The sequence below is a fragment of the Pomacea canaliculata genome, linkage group LG7 (genome assembly GCF_003073045.1).
Source record: "Pomacea canaliculata isolate SZHN2017 linkage group LG7, ASM307304v1, whole genome shotgun sequence".
NCBI classification, from domain to species: Eukaryota; Metazoa; Mollusca; class Gastropoda; order Architaenioglossa; family Ampullariidae; genus Pomacea; species Pomacea canaliculata.
The window spans coordinates 18,546,175-18,564,429 of record NC_037596.1 but is presented as its reverse complement, the minus strand read 5'-3'; the positions used below and the strand labels follow the sequence as shown (position 1 = coordinate 18,564,429).

General features: G+C 41.6%; 1 protein-coding gene across 1 annotated transcript in view; it reads left to right on the top strand.

Moving 5' to 3' along the window:
- The first annotated feature begins 4,406 nt into the window (after positions 1–4,406).
- The window catches only part of LOC112567859 (highly reducing polyketide synthase cla2-like), a 50,679-nt gene continuing 36,830 nt past the window's right edge, over positions 4,407–18,255 (top strand). Inside the window, exons 1-4 of the mRNA XM_025244715.1 lie at positions 4,407–4,640; positions 4,753–4,907; positions 5,180–5,383; positions 5,608–5,789. Of these exons, the coding sequence (XP_025100500.1) occupies positions 4,808–4,907; positions 5,180–5,383; positions 5,608–5,789 (486 nt within the window). The 5' untranslated portion in view covers positions 4,407–4,640; positions 4,753–4,807. The remainder of the gene's footprint in view (positions 4,641–4,752; positions 4,908–5,179; positions 5,384–5,607; positions 5,790–18,255) is intronic.

The following is an 18,255-nucleotide window of genomic DNA, read 5'->3' as shown; positions in this document are numbered from 1 at the left end:
ATGTCAACACAGACTCAAGAAAACATCTATAGAAAGAACTTAAAACCTTTTTGTTGACATTCAGGGAACGGAGACATTTATCCCATACGTTTAAGTTGACATGCATCAAACACTTTCTTAATAATACAGTATGTAAACAGTTCAAGTGATGTTAGTGAGAAAATCTTTAGAATTCACATAGTATTTTTGGTGGAAGTTACCCTAAATAGTACCGTAGCATAAATAAATAGGGTAGGATTTGATATATCGAGCAAAAAAGACCTCAATGTGGCTGGAGTTCAACAGGCTGCAAACCTACTCTACTCTTGCATCTACAAGTTAGCTGTTGGGCTGCAAGTTATTTGTTGGGTAGTGAATAATTTCAATGTGGGTAAGGTATGTTGTAGGTAAAATACTCATGTTATTTTGATGGATCTGCTACTGCACTTGGCATAGATACTGTCACAGTTCACATGGTTATCAGCCATTGATATGACAAAAAAGTTCTGTATATTTTTTTTTAAAGGCCAAGGACTTGTGTATAATCTTTTAGTTAGACCAATGATAGTGGTGTAATTGTACAGGATAAACCAAGACTGAAGGAAAGTTATTGGGTCTGGCATGTTACTTGAAAATTGTGGAGACAAAAAAAAAAAAAACAGTTTCACTTGAAATTTGTCATTGTACAGTTTATCATTTGCCCAGTGGAATGTCACATATTTGCAAGAAGCTGGCTTCTGCTGACTTTGATTGTTGAAGGTAGATGATGTCGGGACCATGATGCTAAGCATGTAGTACTCAGGGTCATTAACTCATTTCAGTTTTTATAATGGTGGGCAGAATGCTGTCCCATATGTCATTTGGCATTGCACAGATTGTTTTATTCATGCAAGATGGTTGTGTGAATCAATGGGCTGTGACTGTGATGTAGATGAAATTTCAGTCTTGTAATCAAGCTAGTACGATTGCCATTTTTGTTTTTGGCATAAAACATTATAAGAAATTTGTTATTTATTTCTTAATGTATATCAGTAAATTTCTCAAATAAAGTTATTTAAGCCATTGTCAGATTTTTAACAAAATGGATTTCAAAAGATATTATGACTGTGTGTGGGTGTGTGCACGCATATGTGTTTGTGTGAATCAATGTGTACATTTTTAGTGCCTTGCCTCCAGCCGTTTTAAGATGATATTAAAAGCGGAACCTCACCGTTCTTTGATATACCACACATCAAACAATAACGATGATAGTCACTTGTACTAAGCCGTTTCTGTACACAAGGCAACTCATGCATGCAGCACAGTGTGACTAACATGCTCTTAAGGTGACCATATACAGTGCCATTAAAGGTAAAGATGCTGTTACTCTTTTTCTAACACGTGCAATAAAATCTCCATACACCGCACCTCCGTCATAATAGTCTGAGACCCACCTGTGTGCGGCTTGCCTCTGTCGACCTGATGGGGGACAGTCACGGTGACCTGCAGGAGAAACAGTTCAAGTGCATGAGGGAGGGACATCCGCACTGACAAAAATAACGACGTTAACAGTTCTGGGCATGGCCAGGCAGGGTGAGTGGGAGGTCCACCTACATCAGTGAAGTTCAGCTCGAGAAGGTTCCAAGTGTCAGTTGAAACCAGGTGCGACCGGGGCGTTCCCCCTCTCCCTGCAAGAGGGAAAAAAAAGTTAAACAATTACATAAAGCCTTCAATAATGGATATGTTCTGATTGTGAAATTGAGGCTTAAAACCTTCAACAGTTAATGAATCATCAAGCCAAGGCGTAAAACTTTTTTTTTTTTTGAAAGTTATATCTACATTCATGTACCATCAAAAATGATAGCTATTAACTCCTGAGAAAACATTGACATTTTGCATGGGATGTCTTAGAGCTGTTACTGAAGGCAGGGTAAATAATAAACTCGCTTCTTCGTTTTTTCGGAAAAGAAAACAATGGAAAACCTTTAGTTCGAGAGTTGACAACGCGGCGCGGTGCACCATGAACCTCCCGGCGTCCTCCGCCAACGACAGTCGCTACAGGAGGTCGTGGCCGCGGTCAGCCTGGCTTCACTTTGAAAATGTGAATAAAGCAACCCCAGAACGAGAGAGAATCTCTCACATCCAGTTCTCAATAATTGGGTATTTCCTAAAACATTTTTGAGAAAATATTCTATAGACTCACGTGTCGACGATCATATTAATTGATCCATCAAACAATTCCCTCTCCCCATCTCTGATCTATGTGTACATAAATACAAAACATTTATTTAACAAAAATGTTTCAAAACAGAAACAAGAACGAATAAAGCTGACACAGCCTGACAATCCGTGAAATAGTTTCGAGAAGTTTATTGAGCAGACTGTCTTCAATGAGTTGTGTTGCCCTGTCCCGTCGCATTTCTTTCCCTCCTCTTTAAGGACAATTTTGTCTCCACATACGCAAAGATATTAATAAAGCTTTGAGTTCTTAACCAACTTGTCATCACCAGCTGTTGTGGTCATGGATAATGTACTTCCTAATTGACGGCAGGTTTCCAGTTAACCCCGAAAAAAAAATCCGCAGCAACAGCAGGACTTGTAAAAACTGGAAATCTTTCTATTAGCTATTTTAAATATTTGACTATTTGCCATTCAATGAAATCGAAATTGCATTTTTTTTTAATAAACATGAGTGAAAAAAATTTTATTATCTTTATAGATAACAGATGTTCCGCTGCCACTTATCAATGACTCCATCATATTCAAAGCGTAATCACAATAATTACATTACATACTATAATAAACTTTTTTTTTTAACAAAAAGCTTACTTGTGCATTAATAGACCATGATACAGCATGCAATAAAATTAAAAGATCTTAGCTCCAGGAAAAATTTCCTGAAGTAGATGTCAGTATTTTCAACAAACAATGAAACGATATGTATGCCAAGAAGACTTGCCTTTTTTGAAGACAAAATAATTGTTTTATGAAATTAAAGAAAGAAATCTGTCACTCGCGCGGCGCGCACCCACACACACACACACACAGACATAAAATATGGAATAAAATAATTTTGTCTGTCGATGGATGGATGCTGCACACGCAGGTTTTGAAGCATGGAGTTGTTGTTAATCAGCGTTCAAACAGCAGATACACGATCAATGAAAACAACGATGATTGGTGATCGTGAGGACATTCGTGCTTCAACGACAATAATTCACATACACCGACAACATATGTTGAAATACAAATAAATAAGAGAGCGAGAAAGTTCTGTAGATGCGAGGTGGTACGATGATAGTAAATAATGGATAAGGTAATACGGGGAGAGGGGTTCATGGCACTGAAATCTTGTCAAGTGTGAATAAATCTTAACGAATCTTGAGGCCAGCCTTGGGTATAAAAGTAAAGCCACATCATTCAGTGATGAGTTAACATGAAGCCCAAGCACCTGGCTATGTAAAAGCCATTCCTCCCATTGCTCGAAAGTCAATCACTCGTTAGTGAGAAGTGTTTACTGCTTTTGTTTAGTGATTCCAGACTTGCCAACAATATGGCGTCGTATTTCCTGAAGAAAAATTCTCCTGTCAAGACTGTGGAAGGTAAAGTTCGTGAAGTGGAACATGATGATACAACTGATGCAATTTGCTTAAAGCTTTTGCAGAATATCTGAGAATATTTTTTGGCAAATTACGATTTTTAAAAACTGTTTCTAAGAGGTTTCCATATCTGTCCATATCTCTCTTACTTTATGAACAAGAATATGCACAATGGTAAATAAAGTTGGTAACGAGAAATAGCCAACTGTAGCCTATTGACAGCCAGCCACGAAAGTGCTTGTCATAGGTACAGAGGTGAGAGGAGAAAATCTGTTGCACTAAAGAGTTCATTAGTTAGGATGAACTTGAGGGGAATGTTTTAACTTGCGGTGGGAGGGTTTGAACACTGCGCACTAGCCCAGTGTAAGAGGTGAACTCTATTTTTTTTTTTTTTTTTTTTTTTTTTTTTTTTTTGGTCAACAAAATAATCTACCCTAGTAGACAGCTAAGCGAAAACATCCACTAATTGTGTAGATAATTATCTACTTTATGCAATTATAAAAGCAAATGGTAAAACGACGAGCAGAACGGATACCACAGGCGAGGTCACCTCGAGTTCTTCAGAGCAGACCGCAGACCCTGCGCGTCCTGCCGTCGAGAAGCAGTCAAGTGAAACTGCGGTCAGCATGGTGACCCCTTCACCCCAGGAAGGAGAGACTTCTGGTGTAGTCTGTTCTCCAGAGCAGACCGAAGACCCTCCCTCTTATGACAGGAACAGTGTGGCGGTGAGTCTGTAACGCCAAGAAAAGTTCATTTGAATGCTGACATAAAATTTTGGCGAGATTCACAAACCCAGATGTCATTTTTTGTATAAGTAACCAACAGCCAGCTTTTAACTTACTAAGGTTAAAGTCATTTGCAGAGATCAACCTATGAGAATATAGACAACGCTGTGGCTATAGTTGGTATCGCCGCCATCACGCCAGGGGCTGAGAACATCCGGGACTTTTGGAGACTTCTCAAGAACGGCGAAAGCCACATCACGGACGTCCCGGCCTCCAGGTGGCATATCGACGCCTTTTACGACAGCGACCCCCTGAAACCAGGAACAGCCTATGTCAGGAAAGCAGGCTTTGTCAAGGAGTAAGTCCATCATAAAGAAGACTTATTTTACTGAAATGTTTCTCAGTGACACGTTCGCGCACACATTCTATTGTTTCAGCCATCTGAAGATTCGAAGTTCATTTTGTTTTAGTGCAGAGAAGTTTGACAACGCCTTCTTCGGAATCAGTGAATACGAGGCAGCTTCTATGGACCCCCAGCAGAGCCTTCTCCTGGAGTGCACTTATAGAGCTCTAGAAAATGGCGGCATTACCCACATCTCTGGCACAAACACTGGCGTCTTTGTAGGTAAGTGGATACAAAACTCTACTCACAAACAAGTAAGAGTCGATGGTGTTCAAGATGCCAATCAGAACGTCATGTAGGACATAAATAACACTAGTGTCATAAACTGAATGACGATTAATCTGTCCGCCAGATAATCAAAGAGATGCCGCCATTTCAGTCACTCGTCATAATTGTCATTTTATTCCACAGTGGTTAGCCTCAGTCTTTACTTATACCCCGTGCCATGTTCCTTAATGTTTATGTCAGACAAAGTAGGACTTGGTGGTTTGCAGGAGCAATGACGTCAGATCACGCCGTTTTTTATCCCGCGGGGTCACCGGAAGTGGACAGCTACACGGCTACTGGGGTCAGCAGCTCCATGCTAGCGGCCCGGGTATCGTACGTGTACAACCTGCTGGGTCCCTCCATGGTCATCGACACAGCCTGCTCCTCGTCACTCGTGGCCATCCACCAGGGCATTCAGGCCATCAAGAACGGTGAGGACTGGAAGACAGAAACAAATGTCATAACCATCCTTCTGTCTCTCCGTCCCTGTGAAGTCCAGCTGTGAATATTTTACTTAGTTGTATTTATGTTCCCTGACGACAAACTTCTCATTCGCTTCATTTAAATGTTTATAGACGTAGCATCGAGGAGAGACATAAAGTTCTGAATCTTGTCTTGTAGAACCCGCTGTGTATACGCCGAGTCTTTCCTGCAGGTGACTGTGGCATGGCCATCTGTGGAGGGGTCAACTACATTGGCGCACCAACCATGTTCGTCCAGCTCTCCAAAACAAAGATGTTGTCTCCCACCGGTCAGAGCAGAGCCTTTTCAGCTGATGCCGACGGTTATGTCAGGGGGGAGGGCTGTGGGATTGTGGTCCTGAAACGCTTGAAGGACGTGAGTGTTGACTGGAGTGTTAGGATTCCAGAACTTATTTCAACTTCGCCTTTTGGACACAAAAGTGTTTACTGATAATAAAAGCTCGTTGAAGGTACTTCACTTGTCTGCATCAATCTTATGCATACATGTACACATCTATGAATGTTCGCGCACAGACTTACATTTGTTCATTCAAGTAAGAGCAAATATCAACCAAAAACTTTTATTATTTGAATAACAATGAATAGCATAGGTAACCGGAGACATGGTGTAAACGGCTTCGTATCTAGGTTGTTGAATAAAAACATTGACTGCTAACTTATTCGATTTTTCAGGCACTAGACAACAACGACCGCATCTGGGCGACCGTGGTGTCAGGGGTCAACCAGGACGGACACACGGTGACGCCAGTGACGGCTCCCTCAGGGACACAGCAAGAGAAGCTGATGACAGACATCTACACCAAGTACGGCGTCGACGTCTCCAGGCTGGACTACATCGAGGCTCATGGTAGATGTCACTGTTTGTTGTTTGTATATGCAAGTATTCTATATAACATGCATAATTTTACGTATTACAAATATTTCATTATGCACAAAAAGTTATTTAATATTCTATTGGAAAGTCTTCAATGTGGTGCCCGCATAGTCAGTTGTAGTCGGAAATAAACATCCATCTGTTTTTACAATGACACATTGCGCATACAAACTTACAATAATATTAAACTTATTTTATTTGTCTATTTAGAAGTAATGTCAGAAGAAAATATACGCTACATAATTTATTAAATACAAAAGTAGATTAAAATGCTACTGTTACACTTACATTGGACAAGATAATTTTTTAAGAAAAGATGTACGCCCTTGGGTACCAGTAACACTTGGATGTCAGCAAGTAAAAACACTTCCCACAGGTACAGGAACGCAAGCAGGAGACCCGGTCGAGGTGAAAGCCCTAGGGAAGTTTCTCATGGCGATGGGCCAGCCCCGCACTCGCTACATCGGTTCTGTCAAGACTAACATCGGTCATCTAGAGGCAGCCGCTGGTGTCATCGGTGTCATCAAGGTTCTGCTGATGATGAAACATGACACTATTGTCCCCTCCTTGCACTGCAAAGAACTCAATCCACTCATAGACCTTGACAACCTGGGACTCGTCATTCCCCAAAGTCTTGTCAGCTGGGAAAGTGAGGACAAGATGGCGTGTTGTAACTCTTTTGGCTTTGGGGAACCAACAGCCATGTTGTTCTGAAGGCTTATAATAAGAAATGTTTAAACCCTGTAAAATCGAGTATAAATGTCGTCTGCTTTTCTGGAAAGTCAGAGCAGGCACTGAGAGGGTCGATGGCGACTCTGCGAGAAGTGGAATCCTTGGGAACGAGCGATGCGATTAAAGATCAACAAAACGAAGAAAGTCTTCTCACCAGTGTAGCATATACAAGTTCTGTCAGGCGAGATCATTATTCTTTCAGAAAGGCATATGCTGTTGATGGAGTGCAAGATCTTTTTCAGATTGTTTCTCAATCCATCAATGAAGGTTTACCGCTCCAGCCAACCATGCTCCGACATGTTGTCTTTGTTTTCTGTGGCATGGGCACAACTCGACCCGGCATGTGCAAGCAGATGATGGAAGAGTTCCCTTCCTTTCAAGAGACAATTCTGAAAATTGACGCCATTCTTTCAGATATCAGCAAGGAGAATCCGTGGTCACTGGTAAACAATCTTAGCAAGGAAGCTCCAACAGACGATCCTGTATTCTCTCCCATTGCAATTTTTGCCTGCCAGGTGGCCTTAGTGGCGTTGTGGGAAAGCCTCGGAGTCAGTCCGGACTGTGTGGTTGGGCAAAGTGTTGGAGAGGTCGCTGCGGCCTACACTGCAGGCTGTCTTAGCCTTGAGACTGCTGTCAAGATAATTTACTTTAGGTCCAAGATCCTCTCACAGAGTGTTGGGGGCAAGATGATGGTAGTCAAAAACATCAGCGTAGAAAAGGTTCGAGAAATTCTCCGTGAGTTCGACAAGGCAAGCATAGCTCTGGAGTACAGTCCCTTGGCTTGTGCTGTGAGCGCTGACAGCGACATCATGACAAAAATTCAAAAGAGACTGGCACCTCATCTATACTCCGGAAAACAGCGAGTCCAAATGATTCCCCTCAATGTCCCTGTGGCCTACCACAGTCAGTTTGTTGAATCTTGCCAGGACAACTTGCTCGAGCACTGGAAAACCTTGAGGCAATACCTCCTAAAACATTCTACATTTCTGCGGTAACTGGAGAGAAAATGACCAGTGCTCCTGGTCAGGGTTACTGGGTCAACCACCTTCGGGAACCGTCCTTTTTCATAAGGCAGTTCAGGCCGCGAAAAAAGAAAGTCCCACGAACACCGTGTTCCTCGAGATCGGTCCAAAATCAGTCCTGAAGACACACATGGCAGACATCTTTCCCACTGAGGACGTACCATTGATTGAATCAATGCACAAACCTCCCGAAAAAAACTTTTTTTTGAAGTCAGCTACTTCCCTTTATGAGCTAGGCATCGATGTGAAATGGGCGGCACTGTACAAAGGTTGCCATGACATCGTTGATGCTCCCAGGTATGCATTCGACAAAAAGGTACATTTGAAGCCAACAACAGAGCATGCTTTGATTGCTTCTGGGACTGGAAAGGTGAATCATCATCTTTTCGTTTTCCCTATTTCCAGTACAAACACGTTCAAGATCTTTCTGTCTACTTCCACGACATCTTTCGTCTATGATCACACCGTCAGCAGTAAAATTATTGTCCCCGGGGCTCTCTACCTGGAGGCGGGATTGGCCATAGCCAGCAGATCGCGGTGTGACCCCACCTACCAGCCAGTGGTGTCAGCCACTTTTGTAAGCCCCTTGTCAGCAAAGAAAGACGAGTTTCTGGAACTTGAAGCAAGAGCTGGCGAGGTGTCTGGAGAGACTGTGGATCAGCTGCAGCTGTCAATCAGAAAGGACGAGCGGGATATTGCACACATCCACATCGAGTGGCGCCCAGTCACACACGCAGGTCAAGGCATCATTAACCTGCAACACATCTGTGACAAATGCCCTGTTCTTGTCAAGAAAAGTGATATTTACTTTTCTTTGAAACGTCTGGGGTTTGAATACGGGCAGACATTTGCTTTGTTAGAAAAGGTCTACCGAGGTGAAGGTGAATGTCTTGCCCACATCAATGTCATCTCGAAGGTAGCCAAGGACTTCGTCAGCACGACCATCCACCCGTGTGTGCTGGACGCCATGTTCCAGTCCGTTGCTATCTTAAGCAGCAGCAAAGGCACCGGCGATCTGCATTTTCTTCCAAAGGAAGTGAAGGGGCTGAAGGTGTTAAGCGAGCTGAAAACACTCATGTACGTTCATTCTCGCCTTCTCCGTGACGAAGGTAAACGTATAAGCTACAAGCTAACCCTCCTTTCACAAAATGGACTCGTCTTAGCTACTGTGGATGAACTTGCTTTAATCAGAATCAACGTGGAGGATCACTCTGGTCTCCCAATGACAATGGCAATGAAGTGGATACGTGTTTGTAATACATGGGGAGCAGACCTCCCACTCTCTGAAGATGCTTTTATCCTACACACAGAAGCACGTCCTGACAGAAGCGATGTCAAGACTGTCAAGACTATACGCCTCACTGACCAAGCCAGGGTGTGGGACGAGATTCACGAGGAGGTGACGACTCTGATGGAAGGTGCAAGCCAGGCCCCAGCCATAGTGGTTGTGTGTCACACTCAGGTCTCAGAGGACATGACATGTGACGACCTGGACACCATGATGCTCAACACTTGCGGCGCTGTTCACAGTGTACTGAGACTTGCACGTGACCTAAACTATGTCATGCCGGTTTACATCTGCACGTATGGAGCGTGGCCAAAGGTTGAGACGTCCGTGGACCACATCCAGGTGAGCCCGGCCGCGACAGGTGTTTGGGGGATGATGAGAACCGCGCAGGGCGAGCACGTGTACCCCAGCCTCGTCACCGTCGACCTTCACCTCCCGGCTACACACGTGACCTCCACGTTTCTAAGCCTCATGGCCCAAAATCTTTCGAATCGTCGAGAATTTCGAGATAACTCAGAATTTTTAATTACAACAGAAGCTGTTTATGTTAATCGAGTGACTCGCATCGACAAGCACACTAGTGTGCCTTCGCTCAGACACGCACCGTTGAATTTAGACGAAAACTTCCTGGTGGTGACAGATGATGCAGAGGCTGCTTTGCAACCGTTTGCTGTCAAAGTTTCAGCTCCTGCGGACCTCGACACATCCAACGTCCTCATTAATTCTTTCCTGTTTGCTCTACCATCGCCTTCCCTTACGAAAGCCACCATGATTTATAACGAAGACACTGGTGGCTCAAAGCAATACTCGGTGTTTGCTCTCGAGACAGTAGGTCGGAGGGTACAAGAAGACGATGAGGTGACCGTTGCTTGCTGTCTAACTCAGGCTGGAAGTAGGATATCCGTACCTTCAGACACAACTGTGCCAGCTTCACTGATGCCAGGCTATCGACTGGGAGACTTGACAAAGCTCGTTCTTCTGTTTGCGCTGTCCGAGAAAGTGTGCGCTGGTGACGTCACCATATTGACCTCTGAGAGTCACGTGGGGCTAGCACGTGTCCTGAAAATGAAACTGGATTCAAAGGAAAGACGAGTCACCATTGCAGAGTCTCGAAATCTGAAGTCTGTCACTATCCAGTCTGAAACGATTATTTCTTTCTTCCTACTCGATTGTGATGTGACCTCTGCGTTAGTCAAGCGGTGGTCAAAGGCCAAGAGTCTTGTCACGTGTGATGCTCTTCTAACATCCGAAGCAATCACATATCTCACGGCTGTTTGCCCCAAAGTTGAAATCGAATCAGTTGATACACAGCTGCTGTTTCGACCTTTGACACTGGCGCTGATTGTCGCAGACGTGAAGGACTGGCTCACAGAAAAGGATAAAGACACGCTGGCAAGTATCTTTAGACATTTGCATTTCTTAAAAAATTCTGATGCAACGAATTCTGAATTTGATGCCAGCGTTGACAGACTCAGCAACATGCTGACGTTCACAGAACTGATGCCGGGTAGCATGTTCGCCAAAGTTGATTCCCAGAATATGTTTGATGGTAACTCTGTGTACATTGTTGTCGGCGGACTCACCGGACTCGGGTGGATCTGCGTGAAATTCCTCGCCAGACAGGGAGCGAGGAACATCGCAATAATCCAGAGAAGAACACCGTCGGCAAAGCACTGCTCAAACATCGAAGAAATCTCCAGCCAGTTCCACTGTAACATTCGCGTTTTCCATGCGGATGTTACTAGTCTTCGATCTACCCAGGAGGCCTTGTCTTCGGTTGGGAAATCGTTTGTCAACACAGCTTTGAAGGGAATATTTTTTGGTGCAGCCATTCTTGATGACGCGCCATTTTCTTCAATGAACAGAGATAAATTTGACAAAGCTTTAGCACCTAAGGTCAAGGGTGCCTGGAATTTTCATCTTCTGACCAAGCATCTGCCTCTGGACTATTTTGTGATGCATTCCTCCGCAACATCTGTTTTAGGCAACCACGGGCAAGCCAACTATGCTGCAGGAAACGCGTTTTTGGATGGTCTGGCCTACTTTAGGCGACATCTCGGCTTGTCTGCTCAGTCCTTTAGCTGGGGTCCACTGTTGACCGGTCTGCTTGAAAACAATGAGAAGGTTCAGCATAAACTGGAATCTTTAGGCTTTCTCCTTATGACGGAGAAAGAGATCGACGAAAGCTTGTCTCCTTTGTTGATGCTGAACTGGCCACATTGCGGTCCAATGAAAATGGACAAAAACCGATACCTTGACCGGTTGAAGGCCAGTGAATTGGGGCATCTTCAACGATTTCAGTTCTCTGCTTCACCAGACGTGGATCCTACGACCTTTGACATGCACCATAATTTTTCTGCGGCGCAAGCAAAAGACCCGCAGCTCGCCTTGAGGTGTACCGTTCCTACATCAGACAGCTAGCCAGTAGAGTGTTAACGGTGGATCAGTCACTGGTGACACTCGACACCAACCTGGCCAACTTTGGCCTGGACTCTGTGTCCTCCACCATGATAATTGACCAGATCTTCCGCGACACCAACATCAGGCTAAGCGCCGTCACTCTCATCTCAAGCGAGGTAACTGTTCGCACTATAGCGCAGGTCCTCACCGATAACTCGTCGTCCTAGACACATTAGGACACCGAGACAGAAAAAAACAAGAAATGAAATGGTGGATAGGAGTTCTTCAACGATTCTGTGCTTACCCCCCTGAATATATAATTCAACACATATTCTTTTCTGTCTTTGTTCACTTTTCGCACTGACTATTGTTTTTTCTAATTTCTATCCTAAAAAGTCATTGCAATTTGTCTCTACCAGAGTCAATGATTTCTTACATGTTTTTGTTATACAACATTGCCATATATACTTAAGTACTATGTACCTTTATCCAAGCTCAACATGAGGAAATTGTCTTGGTGAATTGGTGTTTGTGTATAATATCAATGTTTCCATACTACTCAAGGGTGAGTGAATAACATTAATCTCTAATAATGGTGATAATTATAATCATTATCTGGAAGATACTTTAGTGCCACTTTTACGTTACCTTATTTTTATGAATAACCTTAAATTCACTTATATATTTACCTGTTTTTCCACATGAAGGATTTCTTGTTAACAGTAATATGAATTTTTTTTTTTTGGTTAATTATACTTAGTGTTGTTTGCTGTCACTTTTTAACCTATTTTCTATTGTTGTCAGTTTATTTAAGGCTATTGTTAACTACTGTTACCACGTACTGTTAAAAGCACAAGGCTGTGGGTGTCTAAGCAACAACAAATAATATTAAAAGTAGTGGTTTGTAAATTGATACACTTACATGTCCAGTTTAAAAGCAAATGTTTCACCAGGGTTTTTTTTGTTTACGACAAATGTTATTTCTTTTTTGATGGTGTATATGTAATACGTTATGTGTCAATCTATGTAGATATGACCTTTTGTAAATAATATTACATGATGTATTTTGTTCGTGTAAAACACAGGCAAACGCTTTTCATGGAGTAAATAAGCAAATGAGAAAGCCTATCAGAAGTGAATGAGTAAATCAGAATAAAAACGAAGATTGCAAGAAGACAAAGTATGGTGGACCCTGCATCATAGAGCTGGTGATCATTGTTCCACTTACTTGGGAGGCACGGGGATGCAACATGTGTACTTATTGTATACTTTGGGTTTACTTTCTATTAGGTACAATGAACACTTATTTGTCATTGTCATTAGCTGCCTGTCACTTGACTGTATGCTAACAGGACGGTGGATTCACATTAAATTTCACGTTGAATGTTGATTGTTCATTGTACGGAATTATGAACCAGATAATTAGGTGCTGGAAAATTTAGTTTTAACAACATTAGTGGCTTAGTGTTAGTGTCACCTACAAATGTTTCTCAGCTCATGAGAATTGCGCATCCTTTCAGCAAAGAACAGCGTTGCCTTAGGTCGCCCAGGTCGTGTGTACAGCCTGGTCAAAGGGTTTTCAGAGCGTGATTAAAATTGTTTAAACAAAAGGTTTGAAAGACAGAATAAGGAAATTAGTTTTTATACAGCATAACTGTAAAACACTGTAACAAGTGTTCACAAGTCGTAAAGTAAGATAAGTCTACCCGCCTTTTACACCTGCTTCCCAGTGAACACAAGAATGCGATCAAATGCCGGTCTCTCTAAAGGATCCGTTACTCTCGTTGTTTAAGCAATTATTTTGTCTGTTACACTGCACTTTGTAGACCATCTTCTGTAATCAAACCTTTCACTTTCCATCCCGACACTAAGCTAAATCGCCGCTAGGTGGAAGTCTTTACACATCTAAAATGTCACTATAGAGGGTAAGAGCAACAGTGACGACGAAGATGAGGATCAGGAGAACGACGATGACGATGATAATGATCTCGCTGGTCAGCTACAACTTTAAACACTATGTCAGTACCTGCTCCGGTATCAATTACAAAAATATCCTCCGCGGAAATGGAAAATGAACGGTCTTGGGCGTAAGTAGCCTATTGCAACGGGATCCGAACCCGCAGGCGCGCACACTACTCTTGTTCATCTACTATTGACGCAGCATCCTTCGACCCATTTGGCACAAACGTGAATAGGAATATCACTCTTCAGAGGGTTGGGTAATATAATGTAGCAAAAGGAGAAGGGACAAAGTCACCGCCCTTCAAAAACTAGCCCCGAGATAAACGTGGCATCGAGTCCATAACATGAGAACAACAGCCACGACGATGATGACGAAGGATGTGGAGACTTATCTAACACCTCACTCACCTGTGACTGTAAAATTATGGAATGACGTGTCAACATAGCTTAACTAGGCTCTGACGGAGGGTAAAGTGAGTGAGTGATTTGAAGAAACTTCATCGTGGAATTTTTAAACGGATGCACTGTTTATCTAAATTTTAGTATGTCGGTATAAAATGTTTTCTGTGTCTGAGGGAATATCTGCTTTCGTGGAATTATGAAGTTGTAAAACAAATATAAAATTTGGAGGAAAATCATACCTTCGTCACTATATCGTTAAAGCTAAGTGTAAATAGCACTACAGGACACACTTTATTGAAGCCTATGTGGTGAATGTGTCGGCTAGAATTGCAAAAGAAAGTGGTTCGAATTCACGGTTGTTTTTCTTTAATTTTCAAACAGCTGTAGCTTAACTCAGCAAATAACACTTTTCTTCACTATGATGAGACTGTAAATTCGCAAAATATATATATTTTTTTTAGTTTGTGCTGCCGACAGTGTAATGTTCTAATGAATTGACGGGTATTACTTGTTTTTCAACAGTTTTAATAGTGCGGTCATTATCAGAATTAGACATAATAAACTAATATTAGAAGATGAGATGAACTCTGTTATCAGCTGATGTGAACAAAGCGTACTTAAACGTTTTGGTGAGTGGCCAACAGTCTCCCAAACTGGTTTGTGAAACAGTTGCCAAACCGCTGTTTTCGAAAAACATGTTTGATAACCCGTTTTTGGTTTCTGGTGTGCCCGCTGCTTAAGCTTCTGCCTGACGAACGGATACGAAGCTCATTTCTTCTAAAGAGATCTTTCGCGAGAAAAAAATATGTTCGCGCTACCCATAATTCATGATCAATTTATAAAAAAGTCACTCCGTGAAAAGCGAAAGGTTTAATGTTCGGTCAAGCTGGCAAGCGGTCATGGAAGCCATGTGGACAAACTGAAAAGCGACGCAAAATCTTTAGCACGGAATTCATAACGGAAACAGGCCGCAGACAGAAGTCACACAGGTTTACCAAACCGTTTGTGGAAAGTTTGCATTGCTGGTCACACGGCAAACAGAGAAAAACAGGGATGTTTCGGAAAATTTTAGTGTTGTCAGTTTCTCGTGTTACCGCTGCTTAAGTAAGATCATGGGAACTTGTGCTGCTTTATGATATGGTATTTATATTAAATTTGTATTTTCTTTTTGCAGTTGCTCTAACATACGATTATATACAATGTAGTCAGACTGATCAGCTTTTTACAAAGCTAACTACAAACTGCGACCGAACCATGGGTTAGTCGCGACTGGTAAAAGCCATGGTGCCAATCAGTCCCTTCCTGGCCTTGCTTTCTGCAAAAAGTGTGTTATCTTCGGTGCAACGTTCAGCGACCGATCAGTGGTCTAGTCATTGTCTACCTCATGCACAGGTTTTCTGGAAAACGGGTCTGTGATCCTGACCCTAATCAGTGGCCCCGCACGTGGTAGTTTCTCAAAAAGCATAACACTAGAGGTTGATCAAAGAACTTTCATTATATGTGATTATGTGTTTTTTCATTATTCATCTAGAAGTGAATAAATGGGAACGATGATTATATAACTGGAGAAACTTTGTTAACTAGAAAGGTGTATTTTATGTGGATTTGTGGATGTTCATGAGCTACTAGGATGCAAGCTGGAGAACCGACACGTCTATCGTCTTGTCGACTTTGAATGAGAATATAATAAGTGGGTACGTCTTAGTGATCATTCAGTGAACCAGGAGGATAAGTGAGGCAGCCACCCATTTAAAACATATACTGAGGAGGCAACGTCGAACAGCAAGTACACGATCGATGAAAACAACGACGACAACAATTGAAGATCAGTAGGCCTTTTTGTTTCAGTGACGATAATTTACAAAGCACTATATATACGATTATATTCAGCAATAAACAATTAAATGCAAAGGTTAAGGAAGGAGATCGTTGCACTGAAACTTGATAAAGTATAACCGAATCTTTACGAGACTTAAGGACAAGTTTATGTATGATAAGAGACATAGCATTCTTTTCCCGTTGAGGAGATAACTAGTATCAACATTGTTATCTAAAGGTCATTCACGCTATTTCTCGAAAAATAAAAACGCTGACAACGTGATCACTTTTGTTGAAGTAATCTGTAACTCAGAAGTCAAAGCCTTTCCAGCGTTTTCTGAAAAAAGATTTTACGTGAAGGCTGTGGAAGATAAAGCGCTTAAAGTAGAACTAGTCGACATAAGTGGTTTAAAGCAGTTGGAGAATTTCTGTCTTGGGAAATATCGGATTATTAACAACTGCTTCTCAGCAAGCTATCCCAGGCTAAATCCTTAGTCTTTCCTACTCATGGCTTGGATGCAGGCTGCTGTCTCCGCTTAGAACTGGCCATCCAGAGTCTAGTGATAGTAGCAATTTGGCGACAAAGTCAACTACCCAGCAAGGACACGCAACAGCCATCATACTTCTTTTGATCCGGTGGGAAGAAACACTATGTAGCGAATTAAAAAAACAAAGAAAATATATTATCACCAATCATGAATCAAGTGAATGTGGTTGAAGTTCAGAAGCAAAATTCTGATGAAAATATCGAAGACGGCAAGACAAATGTACACGCCCATTCTGACCAGTTCTGCCAACCTGAAGAAAACAGAGGTATGGACGTGTTTCTTGAATATGTCCTTCATAAATACCATTTACACGGAGGTATCTAATTGATTTAAGAATATGTGTTTTTTTATAAATACCGGTCCGATTTTAAAAAACCCTAAAAAAACGAACATTATTCAAATTTCAAATACACTAGCGAATTCGGTAGCTTTTAGATGCAACACATAATAGAAGGCATTTGTTTTGTATTTGACGAAGTGAATAATTGTTTCAATTTATTATAGTTGTTTAAATTTATTCAAATGTTTTCTTTGATAATCGAAATGTTAAATGTACTGAAAACAGTCATTCGAAAGTCGTAAATATTTTATCTTTCGTGATCGTCATTGTCGTCGTCAGCATCTGTGTCTGCTCGTCCTCCTTATCCCTTATGTTTTAAAAAGTGCATATCCAGAAGAAAGCTTTTTATCGTTTTGTTGTTATTAAACTTAATAACTTTTATACTTGTGTGTTTCTGTATCTCTTTGTCAGCTTATAGCGGGCAGACTTGAACTTTATGTACCAGTACCGTTAGTGTCAGAGATGAACTCGCTGATTTCACTTTCAGCTAAATATGTAATAAAAACTCATCTCTCCTAGTAGTTAGCTAAATAAATCAGTGTCTGGATGTGTAGATGATGACTCACATAAGGAACAGTCTGGTGAAACGGTAGACAACAAGGAAACCCCTTCAACTCAAGAAAACATCACTGCTCAGTTACCGGTAGACCTGAAGCAAACAGAGGTATGGACATGTTTCTTGGCTATGTCCTTTATAAATACCATTCACACGGAGGTATATGAGTGTTTTTGACTATATTTTCTTTATAAATACGATTTAAACAAACAAACACCAACTTAACACTGATCAACAAATGTTTTACAAAAGACATGTTACTGAAATAAAATTTGCAAGTTCTCATCAATTATTTTCAAATACACGCTACGTATATTACAATCAATCTGCAAAAATTGGCTTAAGTTCAATTTTGTAATCTTTACTTATTATTGTGTACATCACGAAAAACCAAGTGTTGGTTTTGCGTGTCTCTTGTTCAGCTGTTCAGGAGCATCTTTTGGAGTGTCCTGCTGTAGTAACCCAGTATGATAGTAGACAATTTTCGTTGGTATTTGTATTTCCATCGTTGCGATATCTTGATGAAAACGTTGGCCATTCATCATTAACCATACCACAAGTTGTCAGGAAAGAAATACAGATTGGAAGAAAAGAAATGTATCTGATCTTTAGAGACATTTTGCAGTCAAGTTTTTGATACTGCATCAGCATGTCTTCTACTAGTTCCTTGTAGTTTTCTGCTGTAACATTCACGAGAACGTTTGTAGACACTAGACTAAAGGCAGTCCATGTTTATTTCGCATCAGCCTGCAGCAAGTTGTTGAACCGGTCTTCTGTGAAGAGCTCTCGAATCTTAAGACCTACAAAACTCCCTCTTTGATGTTTGTCTCACTGAGTCCACAGACATTTTCATGTGGCTAATGGAAATGTGGTGAAGTC